Source organism: Nerophis ophidion, linkage group LG08 (genome assembly GCF_033978795.1).
Source record: "Nerophis ophidion isolate RoL-2023_Sa linkage group LG08, RoL_Noph_v1.0, whole genome shotgun sequence".
In the NCBI taxonomy this organism is placed as follows: Eukaryota; Metazoa; Chordata; class Actinopteri; order Syngnathiformes; family Syngnathidae; genus Nerophis; species Nerophis ophidion.
Genome location: NC_084618.1, coordinates 43,364,734 through 43,387,349, shown reverse-complemented (window position 1 = coordinate 43,387,349; position 22,616 = coordinate 43,364,734). Strand labels below are relative to the sequence as shown.

Sequence of the window (22,616 nt, the reverse complement as noted above, 5' to 3'; positions counted from 1 at the left end):
CAAGTAAACCTTGGAAAAGAGGATCAAGTAAAAGGGGGCTCCTACCTTGCAACCCCCCCATGCAGTGACACACACGATGTCTGATTTGTGGAGTCAAAATGGATGGGAATAAATCAGAAGAACCTGGCCAACATGGCTGCAAACTAATCAATGTATTACCCAAGGGATAGCTGTGGTCCCTCACTAATGGCTCAGTGTGTAGGTATGTGTGTGTGGTGGATGAATGTGCAGCACTCAACGTCCCCTTATCCACCCCCACCATGGTTGTGTGAGTGAGTATGCGTGTGTGTTGAATTTAATTGCAAAACACATGGGCGAGAGTTCTATGCATTTTGATAGCCAAAATTGCCTCGCTGTTGATTCGGCATCGAAACACATTGCTACATCTTGAAAGTTGTGCAGTGTTCAATTTGAGAAATACAACATATATTACCTTTCTGGTGACCACGACCCAACGTGACAAACCCAGAGGAGATGAAGTTATGAAGATCCGCACCACCACTGCTCCGAACACTCTCCTTTCCATAGTGACCTGTTTGTACACAAAAACACAACGCGCATCTCTTAATCACACATTAGTACATTTTCAATTATACTGTACATTATTGGTTCTCAACCTTTTTTCAGTGATGTACCCCCTGTGAACATTTTTTTTAACTCAAGTACCTCCTAATCAGACCACAGCATTTTTGGTTAAAAAAAAAAGATAAAAAAGTAAAATACAGCACTATGTCATCAGTTTCCGATTTATTAAATTGTTTAACAGTGCAAAATATTGCTCATTTGTTGTGGTCTTTCTTGAACTATTTGGAAAATAATATATACAAATAACTAAAACTTGTTGGAAAATAAACAAGTGATACAATTATAAATTATTTCTACACATAGAAGTAATCATCAACTTAAAGTGCCCTCTTTGGGGATTGTAATAGAGAGCCATCTGGATTTATGAACTTAAAGGCCTACTGAAACCCACTACAACCGACCACGTAGTCTGATAGTTTATATATCAATGATGAAATATTAACATTGCAATACATGCCAATACGGCCGGTTTAGTTTACTAAATTGCAATTTTAAATTTCCTGTTGAAAACGTCGCGGAATGATGACGCTTATTTTGACGTGTGCTTGTGACGTTATTGGTTGGAGCGGACATTTTATCCCATCACCACTCACGGCTAAAAGTCGTCTGCTTTAATCGCATAATTACACAGTATTTTGGACATCTGTGTTGCTGAATCTTTTGCAATTTGTTCAATTAATAATGGAGACTATAAATAAGAATGCTGTTGGTGGAAAGCGGTGGATTGCAGCTGCCTTTATCAACCAAAACACAGCCGGTGTTTTTTTGTTTGTTGTGAAGCTTTAATATGGAACAGAGCAGTCAAGCGAACATGGTTCCCGACCACATGTCAACCGGCAGGTTTCGGTGAGAAAATTGTGGAAATAAGTCGGCTCTTACCGGAGACACTAGCCGAGCTTGCGTCCTCCTGCAGCAGCTGTCACAGAGGCAGCTGCGACTTTCTTGGCTCCTCCATGGCTTCCATCAGAGAAACTGGCGGTCACCACACCCCTCCGACTTTCAGGTATGACTTTATAATCTCCCTAACACACTAATAACACAATAAGCAGATAAGGGATTTTCCAGAATTATCCTAGTAATTGTGTCTAATAACATCTGAATCGCTCCCACTGCCGTCGCCTTTTTTTTATTTATTATCTAGTGCTTAACTCTAACTTTCCTCATTCACAAATTTTGCATCCTCGCTCAAGTTAATGGGGAAATCGACGCTTTTTCGGTCCAAATCACTCTTGCTGCTGGTGGCTATGATTGTAAACAATGTGAGGATGTGAGGAGCTCCACAACCCGTGACGTCACGCGCACATCGTCTGCTAGTTCCAGTATTAGCGACCAAAAGATGCAAACTTTATCGTCGATGTTCTCTACTAAATCCTTCAAGCACAAATATGATCAAGTTTGACACAAAGAATGGACCTGCTATCCCCGTTTAAATAAGAAAATCTCAATTCAGTAGGCTATTAATTCTAAGCATTTCTTCACAAAAAAAGAAATCTTTAACATCAATATTTATGGAACATGTCCAAAAAAAAATCTAGCTGTCAACACTGAATTTCGCATTGTTGCATTTCTTTTCACAGTTTTTGAACTTACATTCATATTTTGTTGAAGTATTATTCAATAAATATATGTATGAAGTATTTCTGAATTGTTGCTATCTTTGGAATATTTTTTTTAAATCTCACGTACCAATTGGCATACCTTCAAGTACCCCCAGGGGTACGGGTACCCCCATTTGAGAACAACAACATGACTTCAAACTAAATTGTGTTTAAGAGTGCTTTTCTTGTTTATGCTTTGTTTTGCTGCCAGTCCTATGTCGAGTGCAGGGCAATTCTGGCGGCCATCGTCTTGTGAACTCCTGGTGCAGATGGCTTCTGTGATAGAGTTTCTTTCCGGCACCTCCGTACCAAGCCATGCATTCATTTGGGTGTGTTGGTGTGTGCATCCGTGTGTATTTGTACGGGTGTGCCTTGTGTATTTGACTGGTGATGGGGGGAGGTCTGTGATCGGGGCACTGTTTTTAAGACCATAAATTAATTTGTGTTGCATTTCTTTGAGGTATGAAAAACACTTTCAAAGAAAGGGTTATTTGGTTTAATTTTGAATTAAAATCTGGCTTAGGAATGACAGGCTGGAATGGCAGGTTCAGTTTTTGCAGCAAATTCCTACAAAAACTAGAGTGTTCCTGCTGTATAGAGCAGTGGTTCTCAACCTTTTTTCAGTGATGTACCCCCTGTGAACATTTTTTTAATTCAAGTACCCCCTAATCAGAGCAAAGTATTTTTGGTTGAAAAAAAGAGATAAAGTAGTAAAATACAGCACTATGTCATCAGTTTCTGATTTATTAAATATTAAAACAGTGCAAAGTATTGCTCATTTGTAGTGGTCTTTCTTGAACTATTTGTAAAAACAGATATAAAAATAACTAAAAACTTGTTAAATAATAAACAAGTGATTCAATTATAAATAAAAAATTCTACACATAGAAGTAATCATCAACTTAAAGTGCCCTCTTTGGGGGTTGTAATAGAGATCCATCTGGATTCATGAACTTAATTCTAAACATTTCTTCACAAAAAAAGAAATCTTTAACATCAATATATATGGAACATGTCCACAAAAAAAATCTAGCTGTCAACACTGAATATTGCATTGTTGCATTTCTTTTCACAGTTTATGAACTTACATTCATATTTTGGTGAAGTATTAATCAATAAATACTGCATATTTATAAAGGATTACTGAATTGTAACTATTTTTAGAATATTTTGGAAAAATCTCACGTACCCCTTGGCATACCTTCAAGTACCTCCAGGGGTACGTGTACCCCCATTTGAGAACAACTGGTATAGAGGACCTTGGAACACTTAACACATTGTGTAACGGCAACATTTATATTTCATTTATTCATTGTCTAACCCACAATTTAGGGCTAAATATTTGTTCAGTAGTTTCTTACCCTTTGCTGCCAGTGTCTGTGTTTTGTTTCTAAGACAAGACACTTTTATGGCCTATAAAACTTTTGGAGCCCATTTGGGATACGTATCTTTAAACCTTCACTCTCTCCAAGGACAGACTACTGTGATATTGGTTGATAACTCATTTACAAACCCATAAACAAGTGAAGTTGGCACGTTGTGTAATTTGTTATTAAAAACAGAATACAATGATATGCAAATCCTTTTCAACTTATATTCAATCAAATAAACTGCAAATAAAGGATATTTAATTTTGGAACTGAGAAACTTATTTTTTTTTTGGCAAATAATCATTAACTTAGAATTTAATGGCAGCAACACTAGGGGTGTAACGGTACGTGTATTTGTAGCGAACCGTTTCGGTACGGGGTTTCGGTTCGGCATGCGGGCATACCGAACTCGTTCGGTAGCAGAAGTCTTCACAAGCTGCTCTGCTTTCTGCCTCTGTCACTGCCTCAATGTCCCGCCCAAACAACCATCTGATTGGTTACATACAAAGTCAATCAGCAGTGCGTATTCAGAGCGACGTAACAGCCAATCAGCAGTGCGTATTCAGACTTCAGCGCGATGTAGTCAATGCTTCAGCATCGAGCAGAGATATTCGTCCAGCAGGGGAGGAGCGGACTCTACCCAAATTATACTAAACGCTTCCCTGTTAAAACTATTACAAACATCATTATTAGCCCGTTGACCTTCTAGAAACTTAAACTGCAGCTCAGCTCGCTCACAGTATAGGCTATAGGTAAAGGCTAATTAGCTTTTAGCGTAACTTTAGCTTGTTTTGCTGTTTGTGTGTGTGTGTGTGTGTGTGTGTGTGTGTGTGTGTGTGTGTGTGTGTGTGTGTGTGTGTGTGCGTGCGTGCGTGCGTGCGTGCGTGCGTGTGTGTGTGTGTGCAAGTGTGTGTGTTAGGGGCAGCAAAGCCCTGTCTTTCTGTTATTTCATTGAATTCCATTGTGTTTAGTGATGAATAGTCTCTCCTATTGCAATTGTACTATTTTTCAGCTATAGTTACATGAATCATTAGTAATGTAACAGCCTAGTTTTGAATAGCAGGGTCCCTGCTATCACATGTTGATAAAAATACAACAGTTGCATAACACATGTCAACTACAGGCTTCCCAAATGCTGTAATAAATTAAGCATGATGAGTTGACATTAAACAGTTTCAATGGAAACACTTTTTGTATGTAGAAGAAAGGTTTTTTCATTTTATTTAATCAAAGCAACAACTTGAGGCAGTTTAATGTGGATTAACGTGGGCAGAATTATTATAGCGTTCCCAATGTTAAAAGGATAAAGCCATTGTTTACAAATTTGGTAAATAAATAACCAGAAAATTTATAATTTTGTTGTTTTCTTACTGTACCAAAAATGAACCGAACCGTGACCTCTAAACCGAGGTACGTACCGAACCGAAATTTTTGTGTACCGTTACACCCCTAAGCTACACGGGGGCATTTTTACCACTGTGTTACATGGCCTTTCCTTATAACAACACCTTAAAAAATTTGGTAAGCTGAGGACACCAATTTTTTAAGCTTTTCAGGTGGAATTCTTTCCCATTCTTGCTTGATGTACAGCTTAAGTTGTTCAACAGTCCATGGTCTCCATTGTGGTTTTTAGGCTTCATAATGGGCCACACATTTTCAATGGGAGACAGGTCTGGACTACAGGCATGCCAGTCCAGTAGCCGCACTCTTTTACTACGAAACCACGCTGTTTTAACTTGTGCTGAATGTGGCTTGGCATTGTCTTGCTGAAATAAGCAGGGGCATCCATGATAATGTTGCTTGGATGGCAACATATGTTGCTCCAAAACCTGTATGTAGCTTTCAGTATTAATGGTGCCTTCACAGATGTGTAAGTTACCCATGCCTTGGGCACTAATACACCCCCATACCATCACAGATGCTGGCTTTTGAACGTTGCGCCTATAACAAACTGCACGGTTTCTTTTCCTCTTTGTTCCTCTTTGAGGACACAACGTTCACAGTTTCCAAAAACAATTTGAAATGTGGACTCGTCAGACCACAGAGCACTTTTACATTTTGCATCAGTCCATCTTGGATGAGCACGGGCCCAGCGAAGAGTGCGGTGTTTCTGGGTGTTGTTCATAAACGGCTTTTGCTTTGCATAGTTGAGTTTTAACTGGCACTTACAGATGTAGCGATAAACTGTAGTTACTGACATTGGTTTTCTGAAGTGTTCCTGAGCCCATGTGTTGATATCCTTTACACACTGATGTCGCTTTTTCATGCAGTACTGCCTGAGGGACCCAAGGTCACGGACATTCAATGTTAAGTGCAGAGAATTCTCCAGATTCTCTGAACCTTTTGATGATATTACAGGCTTTAGATGAGGAAATCCCTAAATTCCTTGCAATAGCTCGTTGAGGCATGTTGTTCTTAAACTGTTTGACAATTTTCTCACGCATTTGATCACAGAGTGTATTTCAAAAATGTGTTTTAAGAACTCCGAAACAACAGAAAATATAAATAATATCAAAATATTTCTTAAATGGGAAATACAAAATGTCAAATGTGTATCAAAGATCTCAAATGGAACTTTTAATCAATTTGCGATTTGATAAGACAAGGCAAGTATCGGACATTTTTCTTTGCGAAAGGCCGCTCAGAACACCATGACGACAGACACTCCCTGACCCAACACCTCGCATGGTTAAAGAGCCTGGCGTGACGTCAGGTGATTACAACTTATTACAGACCCACACAGACCATTAAAGCCAGTCATTTGTCTTTGAAAATGATGCGTACAGTACTTAAAAAATTAAAAGCAAGGATTTGCGGGTAATTGGCAAAACCTTTTAATTTTGTCTATTATTTTCAAAAGGAAAGCTATAGATTGTTTTGAAGGACATCTGTGGAAGCATCTTCGTAAATTGACAATGACATACGATGAAACAATGTAACATACAAATGAGAGGAAATATTTCACATTTTAAGTATTTATTTCTGTTCAGTTACTTCCTATAAAAAAAAGTGTAATTAATCTAATTCCTTTGGTCGCCTCACATTCTTTATTTAACTTTTTTTTTAGTTAAATACATTGCTGCCCATGTTATTCAAGCATGCTTAATTGTAATAATGACCACACAAACACATATTTAAAGCACCATACTTCTATGACACCAGTCCTTGCTTTGATTATTATGTCTATATTGTATTTTGTTTTTTGTTTTGCAACACGCCTGACATCTCTAATGTTGCAATTGAAAGAAAATGTTGAGTTAAAGTTGGAGTACCAATGATTGTCACACACACACTAGGTGTGGTGAGATTTGTTCTCTGCATTTGACCCATCCCCTTGTTCACCCCCTGGGAGGTGAGGGGAGCAGTGGGCAGCAGCGGTGGCTGCGCCCGCGAATCATTTTTTGTCAACCATCCCATCCATCCATCTATTTCCTACCAATAAAATTAAATATGTTGCATTTCACACAGTATTTAGTTGTACAATAAATGTATATATTTGTTTATATTCAGTTATTTTCTGCCAGCTCCTCTCCTGTTTTTAGCAGCATGTTTCAAATACTCTTTCTAAAATAAATAATACTTTGATAAATTATTCTTCCCAGTTCTGAGTGAAGTGATTGCTGTGTTGTCGGTAAAGTGTTACTGATCGTGATTGGTTATCGACTGTTAACCCTGCCCCTTTTACGCAAACTCACTAATGGCAAAATTAGAAAATCATTGACTAAACATGGAATTTTGTTATTCTTATAGCCAGACCTGTGTGTTTATTTCCGTACCTGACGGTTTCTGCCACAACTGTTGCCTTCCTTCTGGCTATGAGAATAACAAAATTGCAGAATTATTTGAAGACCTAATGAACTTCTTTGGATTACTTGACTAATCATGTCATTATACAGCACCGTGCAACTACATATCCTACATCTTCAATGTTTAGCTAGGGTTAAGCCAGACAACAAAGGAGAGACCCTTGACAAATTTAATATAATTTGGAGTGGAGGCCCGTGTTCTGATCGCAGGTCACCTCACCTGTTACTGATTGGTAATCAGGAGACACACCTGTTCCTGGTTGTCAATCGGGAAGCTTCTAATGCCTGTGTTGTCTACTGGAAGGTTCTAGATCCTTGCTTGTGTTTTATGCTTTCTGTGTTTTTCTGCTCCTAAGTTTCTGCTTTTGCATGTGCTTTGCTTTTTATCTGTGGTCTTCTTCCTTCACCATGCTGATGTTTCCTCTTTTTGCCACCATTAAAATATACCTTCACCTGCACATCGCCTAACGTCTCTGCATCTTTTGGCCACGCCTTAAGTGCAAACCTGCTACAGTGTGACAGTATAACACTGAAATATTATTATAAATAGTTTACAGATTCTCTCAGTAGCTCTGTTTTTTTTTTGTTTTGGGCATTTGGTAAGTAGCTGTGTGTATCTTTCAAATGATGGGTTCTTGGAACAAAAACATACCCGGGCTGTTACACATGCGCTATGTTCCTCATAAATTATAATTACTAAAACTTCTAACGGGAGGAACAAAGCACACAAATCTATTGTATAGATTTAATGAAGCGTAATTTTATTGTGCAGTATTTTTAATGTCAACCACCCACATACCGGCACACTTAGAACCCCATGCTTCCTACTACCGTTTTGATGTCATGACTTACATTAGGTCTTGATAACAATACAGTACTTCATGTGATGTTTCTTTCACAATATTGTCATCCGCCTTTGTCACTTAAGTCATTGGTAGGCCTCTCCCTGGGCCGCTGCCACGTTCTTGAATGTGAAAGACACTTCACAAGGAATGCCCCTATCCCCCTGTCCACGTTCTCATCTTATTAAGGTGAGGCCGTGTGGTGAGCCTGCAGGCAAAGGCGACGCACCATGAATCTAATGTCCTTGCTTCAAAGGAGATTTTCACCTCAACAATGTGCCATAAAATTGTGCATGCGGCGGATGAAGTGGGTGCTCTGTGGTTTATGATAATGCTTTTAATCAGAATTCCACACCGGACACCCATAGCCCTTACATTTGAGGGAGGAAAAATGTGTCATGATATCATTTTTTTCATAAACCCTGCTGTCGGGGGAAGCTATAGCATACCCAACTCTAAGGTCGATTAGGTTTCAATGCAGCAAAGAAGAACCCTTCTTTGTGTATGACAAAAAACTTCAGTAATGGACACATCCAAAAATAAATAGTTTTTGTATCTACCTCATTGTTGTGGTCTGGTTGATTTTAGGTGACTAAAGTAACACACACATACTCATTGGCACATTAATATGTTGCAAGCTCCTATGCTAGGTGTGTTCTCTGAGTGACTTGTGAAGACTACAGTACCTTAGCTTGGATTGTGTTGTTTGTACGATATTACGTAACTTAGGAAAACACCTGAATGTGTGTCCTTAAGTCTGTGTTGGACGATGACAGTAGCTTCTAGATCATTGACATGCATGTGTTTAGATACGGCTATGTTTATTTACTGTATATGTCATCTCATTTAAGTCTCATCTTAAAACTCATTTGTATACTCTAGCCTTTAAATAGACCCACTTTTTAGACCAGTTGATCTGCCGTTTCTTTTCTTTTTCTCCTCTTCCCCTCCTCTCCCTTATGGAGGGGGTTGGGAGGGACACAGGTCCAGTGGCCATGGATGAAGTACTGGCTATCCAGAGTCGGGACCTAGGATGGACCGCTCGCCTGTGCATCGGTTGGGGACATCTCTGTTCTGCTGATCCGCCTCCACTTGGGATGGTTTCCTGCTGGCTCCACTATGGACGGGACTCTCGCTACTATGTTGGATCCACTTTGGACTGGACTCTAACCGTTATGTTGGATCCACTATGGACTGGACTTTCACAATATCATGTTAGATTCGCTGGACATCCATTGCTTTCGGTCTCCCCTGGGGGTGGGCTTCCCACATATGCGGTCCTCTCCAAGGTTTCCCATAGTCATCATTGTCACTGTCACCGACGTCCCACTGGGTGAGTTTTTCCTTGCCCTTATGTGGGCTCTATACCGAGGATGCCGTTGTGGTTTGTGCAGCCCTTTAAGACCCTTTTGATTTAGGGCTATATAAATAAACATTGATTGATTGATTGATTGATTGATCTCCTCCAACTATGACACGCTGCTATCCATCCGACATGCATCAGATAATTCTTATACAGATCAGTCTTGACTGTACTTTGCAGGAGCAGGTGACGGGCTAGGTAAGTTCTCGGGTAAGTTCTCGTAATATGGAAGAGATGCTCTATGGTGTAAATTTATTTGGAACATGCATACAATTACACTATGATACTGCGTGGGTTCCCTCCGGGTACTCCGGCTTCCAACCACCGCCAAAAACATTCACCTGGGGATAGGTTGATTGGCAACACTAAATGGGCCCTAGTGTGAATGTTGTCTGTCGATCTGTCTTGGCCCTGTGATGAGGTGGTGACTTGTCCATGGTGTACCTGGCCTTACGCCCGATTGTAGCTGAGATAGGCTCCAGCGTTCCAGAAATTGAGTTTATTTAGTCCTTCCCCTTTTTGATTTAATACCAATTATTAACACGTGTTCACTTCCTCTGTTCAATTAGTTCTTCCTGTTGTCAATTTGTACACAATTTAAATCCATAAATAATAAAGTTCTTAATAATTATTTGGTGCCAGTCTGGAAGACGCGCTTGCTGTTCCAGAGTTGTGACCCAGGGTGGACCACTCTTATATGCATCATGTTATGATCCGATGCCCGGATCATTCTATATTCTTGTTTTTGTTCCATTTTGGTATCACACTCTTTAGTTTGACCTCCTTTTTTCCTGTTTTGCTCTGTCACCATGGTTGCATATTGTTTCCACCTGCTACTCTCGGTTTACGCACACCTGTACCTCGTGATTACTACCTTATTTAAGCCTGGCCCTTTTCGTTCTTCTGGGTCGGATACTAATTTGCTTTTACGCAACAGATGACGACTGCTTCTCTTTACATTGACTCGCTACTTTCGCGCTACGCTTCGTTTTTTCCTAGTTCTCATGCTAGTGGTTTTGTTTTCCCTTTTTGTGCCTATGTGCCAAGTCTAGTGTTTCTGTTTGTTTTCCTAGCTCCCATGCTATCTCTTTTTGTTTGCCTTTTCTGCTTAGCACCGGTGTTTTTGTTCTTAGCCCTTTTTATAAGTTCAATAAATCCTTTGTTGCTGACCTTACGCTGTGTTCTTGCCCGACGCATCCACGAAAGAACAAATCCGGCATTGCTATGCCACGCATAAGTTGGTGACGTATCTGTGTGGTCGACTTGTCAACATGGAGAAGATCCCCTTCTGCTGGCTTCCCGATAGATTGACCCTCACATTATCTACTAATGTGACAATTCAATAACTGTACCGACATTGCAATCAGTCACCCAGAAGGAGGGGTCCTCTCATCGGTAGTTCCTTAGAAGGTTATCCAAATAAGATGTGAATGGATTAAAAAGTTCTGGTAAGAGTATTGATCTCTGGTGTATGCCACAAGATATATTTAGCAATGTAGACGTGTGTTCGCCTATCTTCACGTATCGCTTCCTGTCAGTTAGGTAGCTTCTTACTTACACAGTTAAAGACCAACCCGCTAATGCCATACTGTTCTAATTTGTTAATTATGATATTATGGTTAATTGTGTCAAATGCTTTAGTTAGATCCATACAATTTTTTATTTTATTTTATTTTTTTGTCCTGTCTAAGGTTAGATCCATTCCAAACTGCACCTGTACACATTTTTACTATCTTGTACATAAGTAATCTCTTCCGTTACTTTGACTAATGCCATCAATGTTGCTCTGCATCCGTATTAGTTATCCATGAACGTTCCGCTTTTATCAATTAACTTGTCCAATCTGTTAAATAGATTTTGATATCTTTTTCGAAAATTCTGCAAGTAAGGAAACAGGACTGTAGTTTGTAAACTTTTTTTGTGTCCAGTCTTACAAATCGGTCCAACTTTTTCCATTTTCATTTTGTTTGAGAATATCTTTGAAATTATTGGTTACTGATATACATTAAAGGTTCTAAAAATCTCTTCAATAGCCTTTTTTATCATTTCCATATCAATTCCAATTGAGGTCTTGGATTAACATTTATTGACAATTTTGATTTTTTCCTTTTCTGTCACGTCTGTGAGCAACATTGAGTTGGGATCTCTGTCTACGGTATCATTAAAGTTTTCAACTGACACCGGATCTGGAATCTTTTCCTCCAGATTTGTTCCAATATTTACGAATTAGTTAATAAAGCTTTTAACTGATTTGTTCATTTCCGTTTCCATCTGAGAAGGTAATCCTTAGCACCTTTTTAATAATGCTATTAAGAATGCACAATATTGCGCGAATATGATTTTTGTCCCTGTCTAATTAATAATGAAGTATTCTTTCCTACATGTTCATAGTATGCTAGTTAGCTTATTTTTAGACGTTTTGCACTTTTCTGCCTTTGTCGATCTTTGCATTATAAATAAGTACATTTCTATATAATGTAATCATCTTGTTCCAAACATTTTTCACTCCTTTTATCATACATGGTTGACTGTTGTCATTTTGCTTTTTACAAACTTGTTTCCATGTTAAATGTTTGTCATAGAGCATCATGAATGTGTTAAAAAAAAAACTACTATATGCATCATCTACATAATTTTCACTACACATTGTCCCAATTTTGCTTTTCTGGATCATTCTTTAAAGCAATTTTACTTTTCTTTGTGCTTCTTCTTTGAAATTTATTTTTGTCATCCATGTTCCTCTTCCTGTAGCTTATGTCTTAGATCCTGAAAACTGGTAGATGATCGCTGATATCGGTTATCAAACCACTTGTAGTACTGTATTATTATAAAAATCATTGGTAAAAATAATATCAATAACAGTGGTACAATTCATTCTGCTTGGTCTTATAATTTTGGATATAAACTCATGGTATACACTGTATATGTCATCAATGGTTTCAGGTTTAAAAAATACCTGAGGAAATATAGATTCTACGGACTTCGCCACACTACTTTGGCACGATAATAGCTGAAGCACTGAAATTATATTTAATGTGGAAGACAGCAATCCTACGACGACACTACCGGGAAATGTAGTGAAACTCGACTAGTCATTACCTAACTACGCAGGCTTCATCTAGTGGTATGCCAAATAATCACTTAATTAAATATTGAAATACAATGTTACCGTTCAAACTATGTGTAATATTACAGTGTTATGAAATAAAACCTTAACAAATATTTACGCTTACCACACTACTATATTTGAATGTTGGTCATTATGGAGGCACTTGAACAGTCAAGTGTTTTCTGAGTTGGTACCTCTTTAAGAAAGTTTGAGAACCACTTAACTAAATCAACAATTTATAAAAGATCTAAAAATGAACAATCGATCACAGCCTAGTCTCAAATTGTCATTGATACCAATTTGCGACTAGGAGTTCATCTATTGTATTTATTTTTAAAAACTACCTCCTCTTATTTTATTATCATGTTTACATAACAACATGTCATGTCTGTCTACATCAGTGGTTCTTAACTTGGGTTCGGTAAGTCGGCCTCAGGGGATCGGCAGAGGTCAAAACACACCCGACTCCTTGTCTCAATAAAAACTTCTCCATATGGGCGTATTACGGATACGGCAACAGCAGAAGTAACACTGATTTGCAAGTGTGTAATTTGTTGTGAGTTTATGCACAGTGTTGGTTTTGTTCTTTGAACAAGGTGATGTTCATGCACGGTTCATTTTGTAAACCAGTAAAAAAACATGGTAACACTTTAGTATGGGGAACATATTCACCATTAATTTTTGTTGCTTATTAACATCCACATTGGTAACATATTGGCTCTTAACTAGTCATTACTAAGTACTTATTAATGCCTTATTTGGCATGGCCTCATTGTAACCCCAACCCTCTAACCCTGGCCCTAACCCCAACCAAATAACTCTAAATTAAGTCTTTGTTACTTAGAATATGTTCCCCTGGTGTCCAAAAACCTCTAAATTAAGTCGTTGTTACTTAGAATATGTTCTCTATACTAAAGTGTTACCAAAAACACATAACTTTTTCTTTAATTAAAAAAAATGTATATATATTTTTCACTAAGAAGGGTTCGGTGAATGTGCATATGAAACTAATGTGGTTCGGTACCTCCAACAAGGTTAAGAACCACTTGTCTACATGGCCATTTTCATAATGTATCTGCTCACTGCACCGCATGCAGAGGAGCTATCCAATTAACAGGCACGTCTTTCACTTTTGGGATTATTTTAAAGTCTATTTGTTTGTGTTATGAAGGTTTGCTAAGTGTAACTGTGGAAGAGCGATTGCAATCACTGGTCGGCTACGCAGCGTCCATATGTGCGCATGTTTGTGTTATGTTGTTTCATCAGCCCAACCCAATGAGTGCTGAGGTGAGTATACTTTTCATGAATTACTGTTTTTGTAGCACATCTGAATGGACTTGAAACAGAATACATCATGTTGAAGAAGCTGTGAGCTTTGCGTTCACATGCTTCCCACACTGAAGCCCACCGCTCTAGTGTCTTCCAATGAAACTAATGCAGTAAGTGCTGCACCTGCACACTCAGCGGTTCAAAGGTCCAGTTGTATAATAAAAGCCAATAATGAGATTGAGGAAGGGAAATACATTGGTGGAGGCCTTGCTGAGGCTTAACAGAGGTGCACTCAAGAGGAAGCTTCTATTAAAATGTTGATGTGGTCAGCACAGAAATGTTTTTAACATGTGAGTGCATTGAGAGTTGATGATGTCACAAACTTAAGCTGCACACAGTATAATTGCAGTGCGGGTGTTGCCAAGGGGGAGGTGTTTAAGAGCCTGTAATTACCTCTCACTGAAGAGGCGTTATTCTCACCCATGTCTGTTGTAATGTCCGATACGCTATTAAATAAAAACCTCTACATTTCATGAAACGTTGTCAAGAGGTGTAACGCAGTCCATGGGCCATGCAATTATAATCCCAAAGGAAGAATTATTAAATGTGGCAAATGATTCCTCAAGATGTGTGTGTTTACCTGACTTCTGCTTCTGCCGTGCGACGCCTTCCTTGTTACTCCCTTTCTTTAACCATTTGTGCTTTATGGTCTTAAAAGGAAACTGCAGTTTTTTTGGAACTTTGCCAGTTGTTCACAATTATTATAAAAGACGATGGGAACTCCACTATTCCGCCCATAAAATCAGATAAATCATCATTCAAAAAGCGGCAACAATACATATCTCGAATTGAATATTAACCAAGTATTAGTGATATTGTTACTATAAGCGCTGACGCAGACTAACTATTTAGAGCGGCGACGTGATCAATTCCTGTGTCCTTATGTTTACATCATCAAATGGTCTGCTGTTTCCTTGCTTCCTTGCTCAATTTTTGTTATTTTTGTTGGCTTTTATTTAAACTTTTAATAATGTAAATACCTCAAAATTGAGGGTGATGGTTTATACAATATATAAAAGTTAAATGCATGATTTATTGTACATCATAAATCGTGCGTCTAACCTGCACAGAAGATGTCTGAGTAGGTAATCCGACAAGTTGGGAGACTTTGACCAAAAGATGGCAAGAACGACATGAAAAGTGTTTGTCTGCCCCCTCATCCCATTTCTCCGCAAGGATTATGAGACATGTTTCATCTAAATAGGAATATATGAACAGCCTATCAGTCGGCATGCTAATGACAGCAGAAATTGTACAGTAAGTGATATTTTGTTATCTTTGTTTCCTCCTGAGTAATAATCTGTGATGAAGAAAGGAAAAAAACAGTTGTGATGCAATTTTGAAATGTAATACACTGCGTATGCTTAAAATAATCAAAATGTGTAAATATTATTTATGTGCCGTTACTCCATTACATATATACTTACATCATGTATATAAAACCCTAGTGGGGGTGTTTGGATGTTTTTTTTAAGGCCTTTATAGACGGAATAGAACTCCTCCCGTAGGATCCATTTTAAGCAGACTTTGATCGCATTTATTTAACATTTAGAATTCATTAAATTAAAAAAATCCTTGCAAAACTCACTTAATCTTGATAAACTGCAGCTTTTATTCACACTTAATTATATCCACAGTTGCAATAGTTAACAGCGTTTTCGTTTTTTGCCAACCACTCATGTCTCTTTCTGCCTGCGGAATCCTCATGCAACTACTGATAATATAAATGCAAATTGAACGAGATCGCTATATCGCCATTGTGGGATAAATACAAGTTTGTCTAGTACAGGGGTCGAGACGTTATTTTGCGGCCCTCACCTTAATATGAAAGTTTACTGTTAGTGCGGCCCGCGAGTTTTATATGAATGGCGCTTGACAACGTTGTTACTTGGGTCCAAAATGGCTCTTTCAACATTCTGGGTTGCCTAACCCTGCGTTGGTGGAAAAGCGGCAAGTGAGTGAAGGCAACAGAGATGTTGCCATGGAAACAAAGGTTTTCTTACGTGCCCGGCTGCAGTCACATTGCGACACCTGTCTGACAGTAATAACAGTCCCCGATACCCTGGACCAATTCAAATTGTTAGTTTTTTTTTTTTATTGTTTAATGTGCATTGCCTCACACGATGAACACTACATATATTTCTATATGACGCCGGATAACAATCCAGGAGCCGTCACTTTTTGCGCTCGCTATCCCGATACTTTACCGGCTATTATTCGCCAACCGCCGTGTTGCTGTTGGGAGGAAAAGCGGAACGACACACATTGCGGAAATAACATTATTCTCCATGCGTCGGCTAAATACAAATATATTCCACAAACCCAAACATGTCTTTTTCAAAGTCTGCAGTGAAAAGAAAGGTTAGTGATGAGCAAAGACAATTCCAGGAAAAGTGGGAGATGCAATATTTCTTTGTTGAGCACAGCGGCACCCCGACGTGTCGTATTTGCACAGAGAAAGTTGCGGTGCACAAGGAATACAATTTGAAACGTCATTATACAACTCAAAATGCTGAGGAGTATGCAAAAATGTTTTCATGAAATCTTTTCTTGCGGCCCACAAGTAAAGTGAGTTTGAGACACCTGGTCTAGTATACGTGACGGCAGAAGTGGTGCAACCACGCCTGTTTCTGGTTAAACTGTGGTATATATATTGAAGGCAATGCTCACAACTGTTAAAAACTTTTTGAAAGATCCATCCATCCATTTCAGGGTCGCGGGGGTTGCTGGGGCCTATTCCAGCTGCATTTGAGCATTAGGCGGGGTACACCCTGGACAAGTCGCCACCTCATCACAGGCCCAACACAGATAGACGAAAACATTCACACTCACATTCACACACTAGGGGCAATTTAGTATTGCCAATCAACCTATCCCAAGGTGCATGTCTTTGGAGGTAAATATTCCCGTAAATTACGGATAATGTGCACTACATGTGACAGGACACTGGAATAAAGACTATGATCCAATTGATTTTTAGTGATGTTGATACATCAAAATACCATACACATATTGTGGACATGTACGATATATAAAAGTGAATTATCTGGACAAAATAAAAACTAAATGCAAAAACTAAACAATAGTAAGACTTTAAAATAATATTTAGCAGTGCAATATTACATAAAAAGGACAACAGGCTCTGATTGACGCAAATTCAGTTTTCAATAATTACGGCCTGACTCGCCAACGTCAATGGTCCCCAATGACCAGTGAGTTAGTGTTGCTAAATCAACGTTTGTCAATAAAGGAGACCCATCATTCACTTCGTAGTTCTTTCCCTCAGTATCTGTAATTCAATGAGTTGTTGTCAAACACCTGCAACAGCACACGCCGTACTGTGACACAACGACTCACGCATCACGCGCTCAAATGTTGTAAGCATATTAATTACCACTAATATGTATGTGTGGAGGGACGGGGCCGACAGCAGGCTCGGACAAATGTTGGTCCTGCCCAAGATGGCGGCCAGATGGCGGGGCATGCAGCAGAGCAGAGAGGCGGGGCACGCCTGGAGCGACACTGCAGCTATCAGAGTCAGGTGCGTAGTTCACACACCTGCTCTCAATCCCTACATCTTCTTCTGCAGCATAAAAGGGGAGAAGGAGGAACAATCGGGGCAGAAGTAGGAGAGGAAACCACTGCAAACAACAGACCACAAGAGCGACGAGATCGACCCAGAACGAGATGAGCCCCCGCGGAAGACGCAGCCACCGGCCACTGAAAGGTGCACCGCGACGAGCAGGAAGAGAGGGCGCGCTAAAAATTGGCGCGACCGACTGGCAAGAAAAATCATTGATTGAAATAATAAATAAGAGTCAAACCTGCTACCATGCATCTTGCATCGATCGTCACTGCAACCCACACGATGACGGCTGGAGACCTGTCACAGTATGTTTATGTGCAAATAACTGTGCAGAGACATCCACTGTTTCAAGCAAATCTCTGTAAATTGCACTTAAAAAAATTTATGTTTAGCTTCGCTGAATATATTTTCCGGGTGATGGTTTATCAAGGAGCTTTAGGTTTTTCCCGCAGTGTGCAGAGTCCGCACTCAGACCAGACGCTTTCCCACTGTTGCCTCAGAAACGCTCGAGACTAAGGTCACGCTTTAGTACATAGACCCCTGCCAAAGGATTTCACTAAGATTTGCTTGTTTTTTGTTGGATACATAAATCAAAATGTGGTGGATGGACTTTAATGAAATGTTCAGGAAATGTCCATATAAACATTTCCTCTTAACTACTCCGATCACACTTCTCCAGCATGCTTTCTTCTTTTCTGCCCTTAACTGCGTTCCATTCCCCCACCTTCCAGTCCTGCCCTCTGGTCCTGTGCAGCGCAGAAGATTATGGGAGATGTAAGTTTTGTTTTTTTAAATGGCCAATGCAAAAGCGCCAGAAAAAAACTACACTCACTAAGTTTTATTTTTCACATCTGTCAGACGTTACAGCATTATTGTAATGATTTTGATATCGCAATGCCACGGTATCTACACAACTTTTGCACCCCTACTCATTATTATTATTATTGCTTTGATTATGTTTGCCAGGTTATGCGATCAGTGCAAGCAGTTAGCAAAATAAATCTGTAATTTTTACTTTCAGGAGATGTTGTAAATAGGTTGATTGGCAACACTAAATTGGTCCTAGTGTGTGAAAGTGAGTGTGAATGTTGTCCGTCTATTTGTGTTGGCCCTGCGATGTCCAGGGTGTACACCGTCTTCCACCCGTATGCAGCTGAGATAGGCTACAGCGACCCCCCACGACCCCGAACGGGACAAGCGGTAGAAGATGGATGTAGGGATGGAGATCTTGTAAATGGGATAAGGAACAAGTCATTACATTTTGGGGGTGATCTGGATATTTTTCTACTAAATTACCATTTACAAACCCTCTTTCCATATGAGTTGGGAAATTGTGTTAGATGTAAATATAAACGGAATACAATGATTTGCAAATTATTTTCAACCCATATTCAGTTGAATATGCTACAAAGACAACATATTTGATGTTCAAACTGATAAAGGTTTTTTTTGGCAAATAATCATTACCTTTAGAATTTGATGCCAGCAACACGTGACAAAGAAGTTGGGAAAGGTGGCAATAAATACTAATAAAGTTGAGGAATGCTCATCAAACACTTATTTGGAACATCCCACAGGTGTGCAGGCTATTTGGGAACAGGTGGGTGCCATGATTGGGTATAAAAGCAGCTTCCATGAAATGTTAAGTAATTCACAAACAAAGATGGGGTGAAGCTCACCACTTTGTAAGCAAATTGTCGAACAGTTTTAGAACAACATTTCTCAACGAGTTATTGCAAGAAATTTAGGGATTTTACCATCTACGGTCTGTAAAATCATAAAAAAGTTCAGAGAATCTGGAGAAATCATTGCACGTAAGCGATGATATTACTGACCTTTGACCCCTCAGGTGGTACTGCATCAGAAACCGACATCAGTGTGTAAAGGATATCACCACATGGGCTCATAAAACCACTGTCAGTAACTACAGTTGGTCGCTACATCTGTAAGTGCAAGTTAAAACTCTGCTATGCAAAGCAAAACCCATTTATCAACAACACCAAGGAACGCCGCTGGCTTCGATGGGCCCGAGCTCATCTAAGATGGACTGATGCAAAGTTGGAAAGTGTTCTGTGGTCTGACGAGTCCGCATTTCAAATTATATTTGGAAACGGTGGACATGGTGTCCTCCGGAACAAAGAGGAAAATAGCCATCCGGATTGTTATATGCGCAAAGTTCAAAAGCCAGCATCTATGATGGTATGGGGGTGTATTAGTGGCCAAGGCATGGGTAACTTACACATCTGTGAAGGCACCATTAATGCTGACAGGTACATACAGGTTTTGGAGCAACATATGTTGTCATTCAAGCAACGTTATCATGGACGCCCCTGCTTATTTCAGCAAGACAATGCCAAGCCACGTGTTACAACAGCGTGGTTTCGTAGTAAAAGAGTGCGGGTACTTTCCTGGCCTGCCTGCAGTCCAGACCTGTCTCCCATCGAAAATGTGTGGCGCATTATGAAGCGTAAAATACGACAGCAGAGACTGTTGAACGACTAAAGCTACAGTATACATAAAACAAGAATGCGAAATAATTCCACCTTCAAAGCTTCAACAGTTAGTTTACTCAGTTCCCAAACGTTTATTGAGTGTTGTTAAAAGAAAAGTTGATGTAACACAGTGGTGAACATGCCCTTTCCCAACTACTTTGGGACATGTTGCAGCCATGAAATTTTAAGTTAATTATTATTTGCAAAAAGTTTGAGTTTGAACATCAAATATCTTTTATTTGTAGTGCATTTACTTGAGTATGGGTTGAAAATGATTTGCAAATCATTGTATTTTGTTTATATTTACATCCAACACAATTTCCCAACTCATATGGAAACGGTGTTTGTATTTACATTACAAGGCTGAACGTCTGTGTGTGTATGCTGTCAGCATTGGCCCCGCCTCTACCCTCAAATATCAAGAGACTGGATGACTGACAGCCTGTTTGGAAGCAACATATGAACAAAACAAACATGTACAGAAATGGCAATTTAATTATTCCTTCGAAAAATTACCTCTGCAAGGTTATGTATGTAACCACTGGAGTCTGTCTTTTTTCAGCAACATACCGTATTTTTCGGACTATAAGTCACAGTTTTTTTCATAGTTTGGCCAAGTGTGCGACTTATACTCAGGAGCGACTTATGTGTGAAATTATTTACACATTACTGTAAAATATCAAATATTATTATTTAGCTCATTCACATAAGAGACTAGACGTATTAGATTTCATGGGATTTAGCGATTAGGAGTGACAGATTGTTTGGTAAACGTAAAGCATGTTCTATATGTTATAGTTATTTGAATGACTTACCATAATATGTTACGTTAACATACCAGGCACCTTCTCAGTTGGTTGTTTATGCGTCATATAACGTACACTTATTCAGCCTGTTGTTCACTATTCTTTATTTATTTTAAATTGCCTTTTAAATGTTTATTCTTGGTGTTGGTTTTTATCAAACAAATTTCCCCCAAAAATGCAACTTATACTCCAGTGCGACTTGTATGTTTTGTCCCTTCTTTGTTATGCATTTTCGGCAGGTGCGACTTATACTCCGGGGCGACTTATACTCCGAAAAATGCGGTGGCTGATTTAACTTAACGAAAATGTCAAAAATGGGATAAGGAAAAAGTGATTAGATTTTGAGCGTGTACGAATAACCATATGGATTCAAGATTGTTTTTAAAGAATTCTTTACTACTTGGAGATAGAGTCTGTCAGATATTAGCACTTTCCGAGTCTTATTGTAGTTATTATTAATATTGCTAATAGTAGTAGTAGTAATAGTAGTAGTAATAATAATAGTAGTACTTATTGACTTGTTTCTGCAGCTTATCGTCTTTGGTTTTTAACTTTGTTCTTGACAAACTTGGAGTATTTTGAGTATTTTATATTTCCTTAACCGTTTCCTGTACAACATGCCTGGCTATTAAATAAATACAAATTAAATAATTAGGATTTCACATTATACTCTGATCATTGGACATTGTGTCTAACTCGAGCCATACACTATTTTTTTATTGTACAAATGAAGGCCTACACTTGAATGGAATTTATTGTCATGATTCCAAATAACATCCTTGACTTCAATGTAAGGAAAATAGATCGTCATTTTGTCAACTTTGTCTTATAAAAAAGCATTCTTGTCATTCTGTAAGAAAAACTTTGTGTTCGCATTCTTTTTCGCTATATGGAACTATTTGGTTATTTTTGGTACTTTCTGAGTAAAATTAGCCTTGTTATTTTCAGTGTCTGCAAACCATGTATTAAATCTCTTTGCATATGAGCAAATAAAGCAAGTCAGAGGAAAAAATTAGTAACTCATTGCCTGTGAATTGTGGTAAATTAATCATAAGACAGAGTGCATTACTCAGAGAAGTGATTATTGTTTATTTTAACTGAGGGCATAGTCCTGTGAATGTGACTGCTCCTCATTTTCAAAGACTAGTCCTTGTTGTGGCTGCAGGGTGCGTTGTGTTTACACTCACATCTAAAAGGGTCCCCCAAAGAGGTAGCATGGATACCAATAGAAAGACAAAATGCAGTGCTCAAAGCATTATATTATGCTGTCTGCACAGTTTGTGCTTCTGGCACAGGTTTTTAAAAACATTAGAACGTTCCAAACACACAAAATTTTGTAGTGCACCAAAAATACAAGGTCATCACACAAGGACCGCAGTGTGAAAGTAAGGCACCATATGTTTAAAACAGACTTAAACAGGTATTATGCATTATTCTTTCTAGAAAAGAGCAACAGTAACGTTATGAGCAGTGTGAATGGTTACCGGGATTTAATTTTATTAGTAAACTATAGTTCCTTTTAGGTAGAAGTCAGCATTACTAGTTCCAGCTTGTAGCCCCATTCCCCATCTCTGCTGAACAACTGCCACACTCCTTTTGTGTTTATTTATGTAGAGTATTTTACAGGGAAAGGCCAGGTGTTCCCAAGCAGGAAAAATTAACAACACAAGAGAGATTTCAAACTCTGGCTTGTCTTTGCGCCTGAGTTCACTGTCATTCACTGTATTTGT

At 38.9% G+C, this 22,616-nt stretch overlaps 1 protein-coding gene across 6 annotated transcripts in view; it reads right to left on the bottom strand.

Annotated features, from left to right (window-relative positions):
- The window catches only part of LOC133557815 (protein shisa-6), a 260,224-nt gene that overhangs the window by 198,958 nt on the left and 38,650 nt on the right, over window positions 1-22,616 (bottom strand). For all 6 annotated transcript variants that reach the window (XM_061908631.1, XM_061908632.1, XM_061908636.1 and 3 more), the window contains exon 4: window positions 434-532. In XM_061908631.1, the coding sequence (XP_061764615.1) occupies window positions 434-532 (99 nt within the window). The remainder of the gene's footprint in view (window positions 1-433; window positions 533-22,616) is intronic.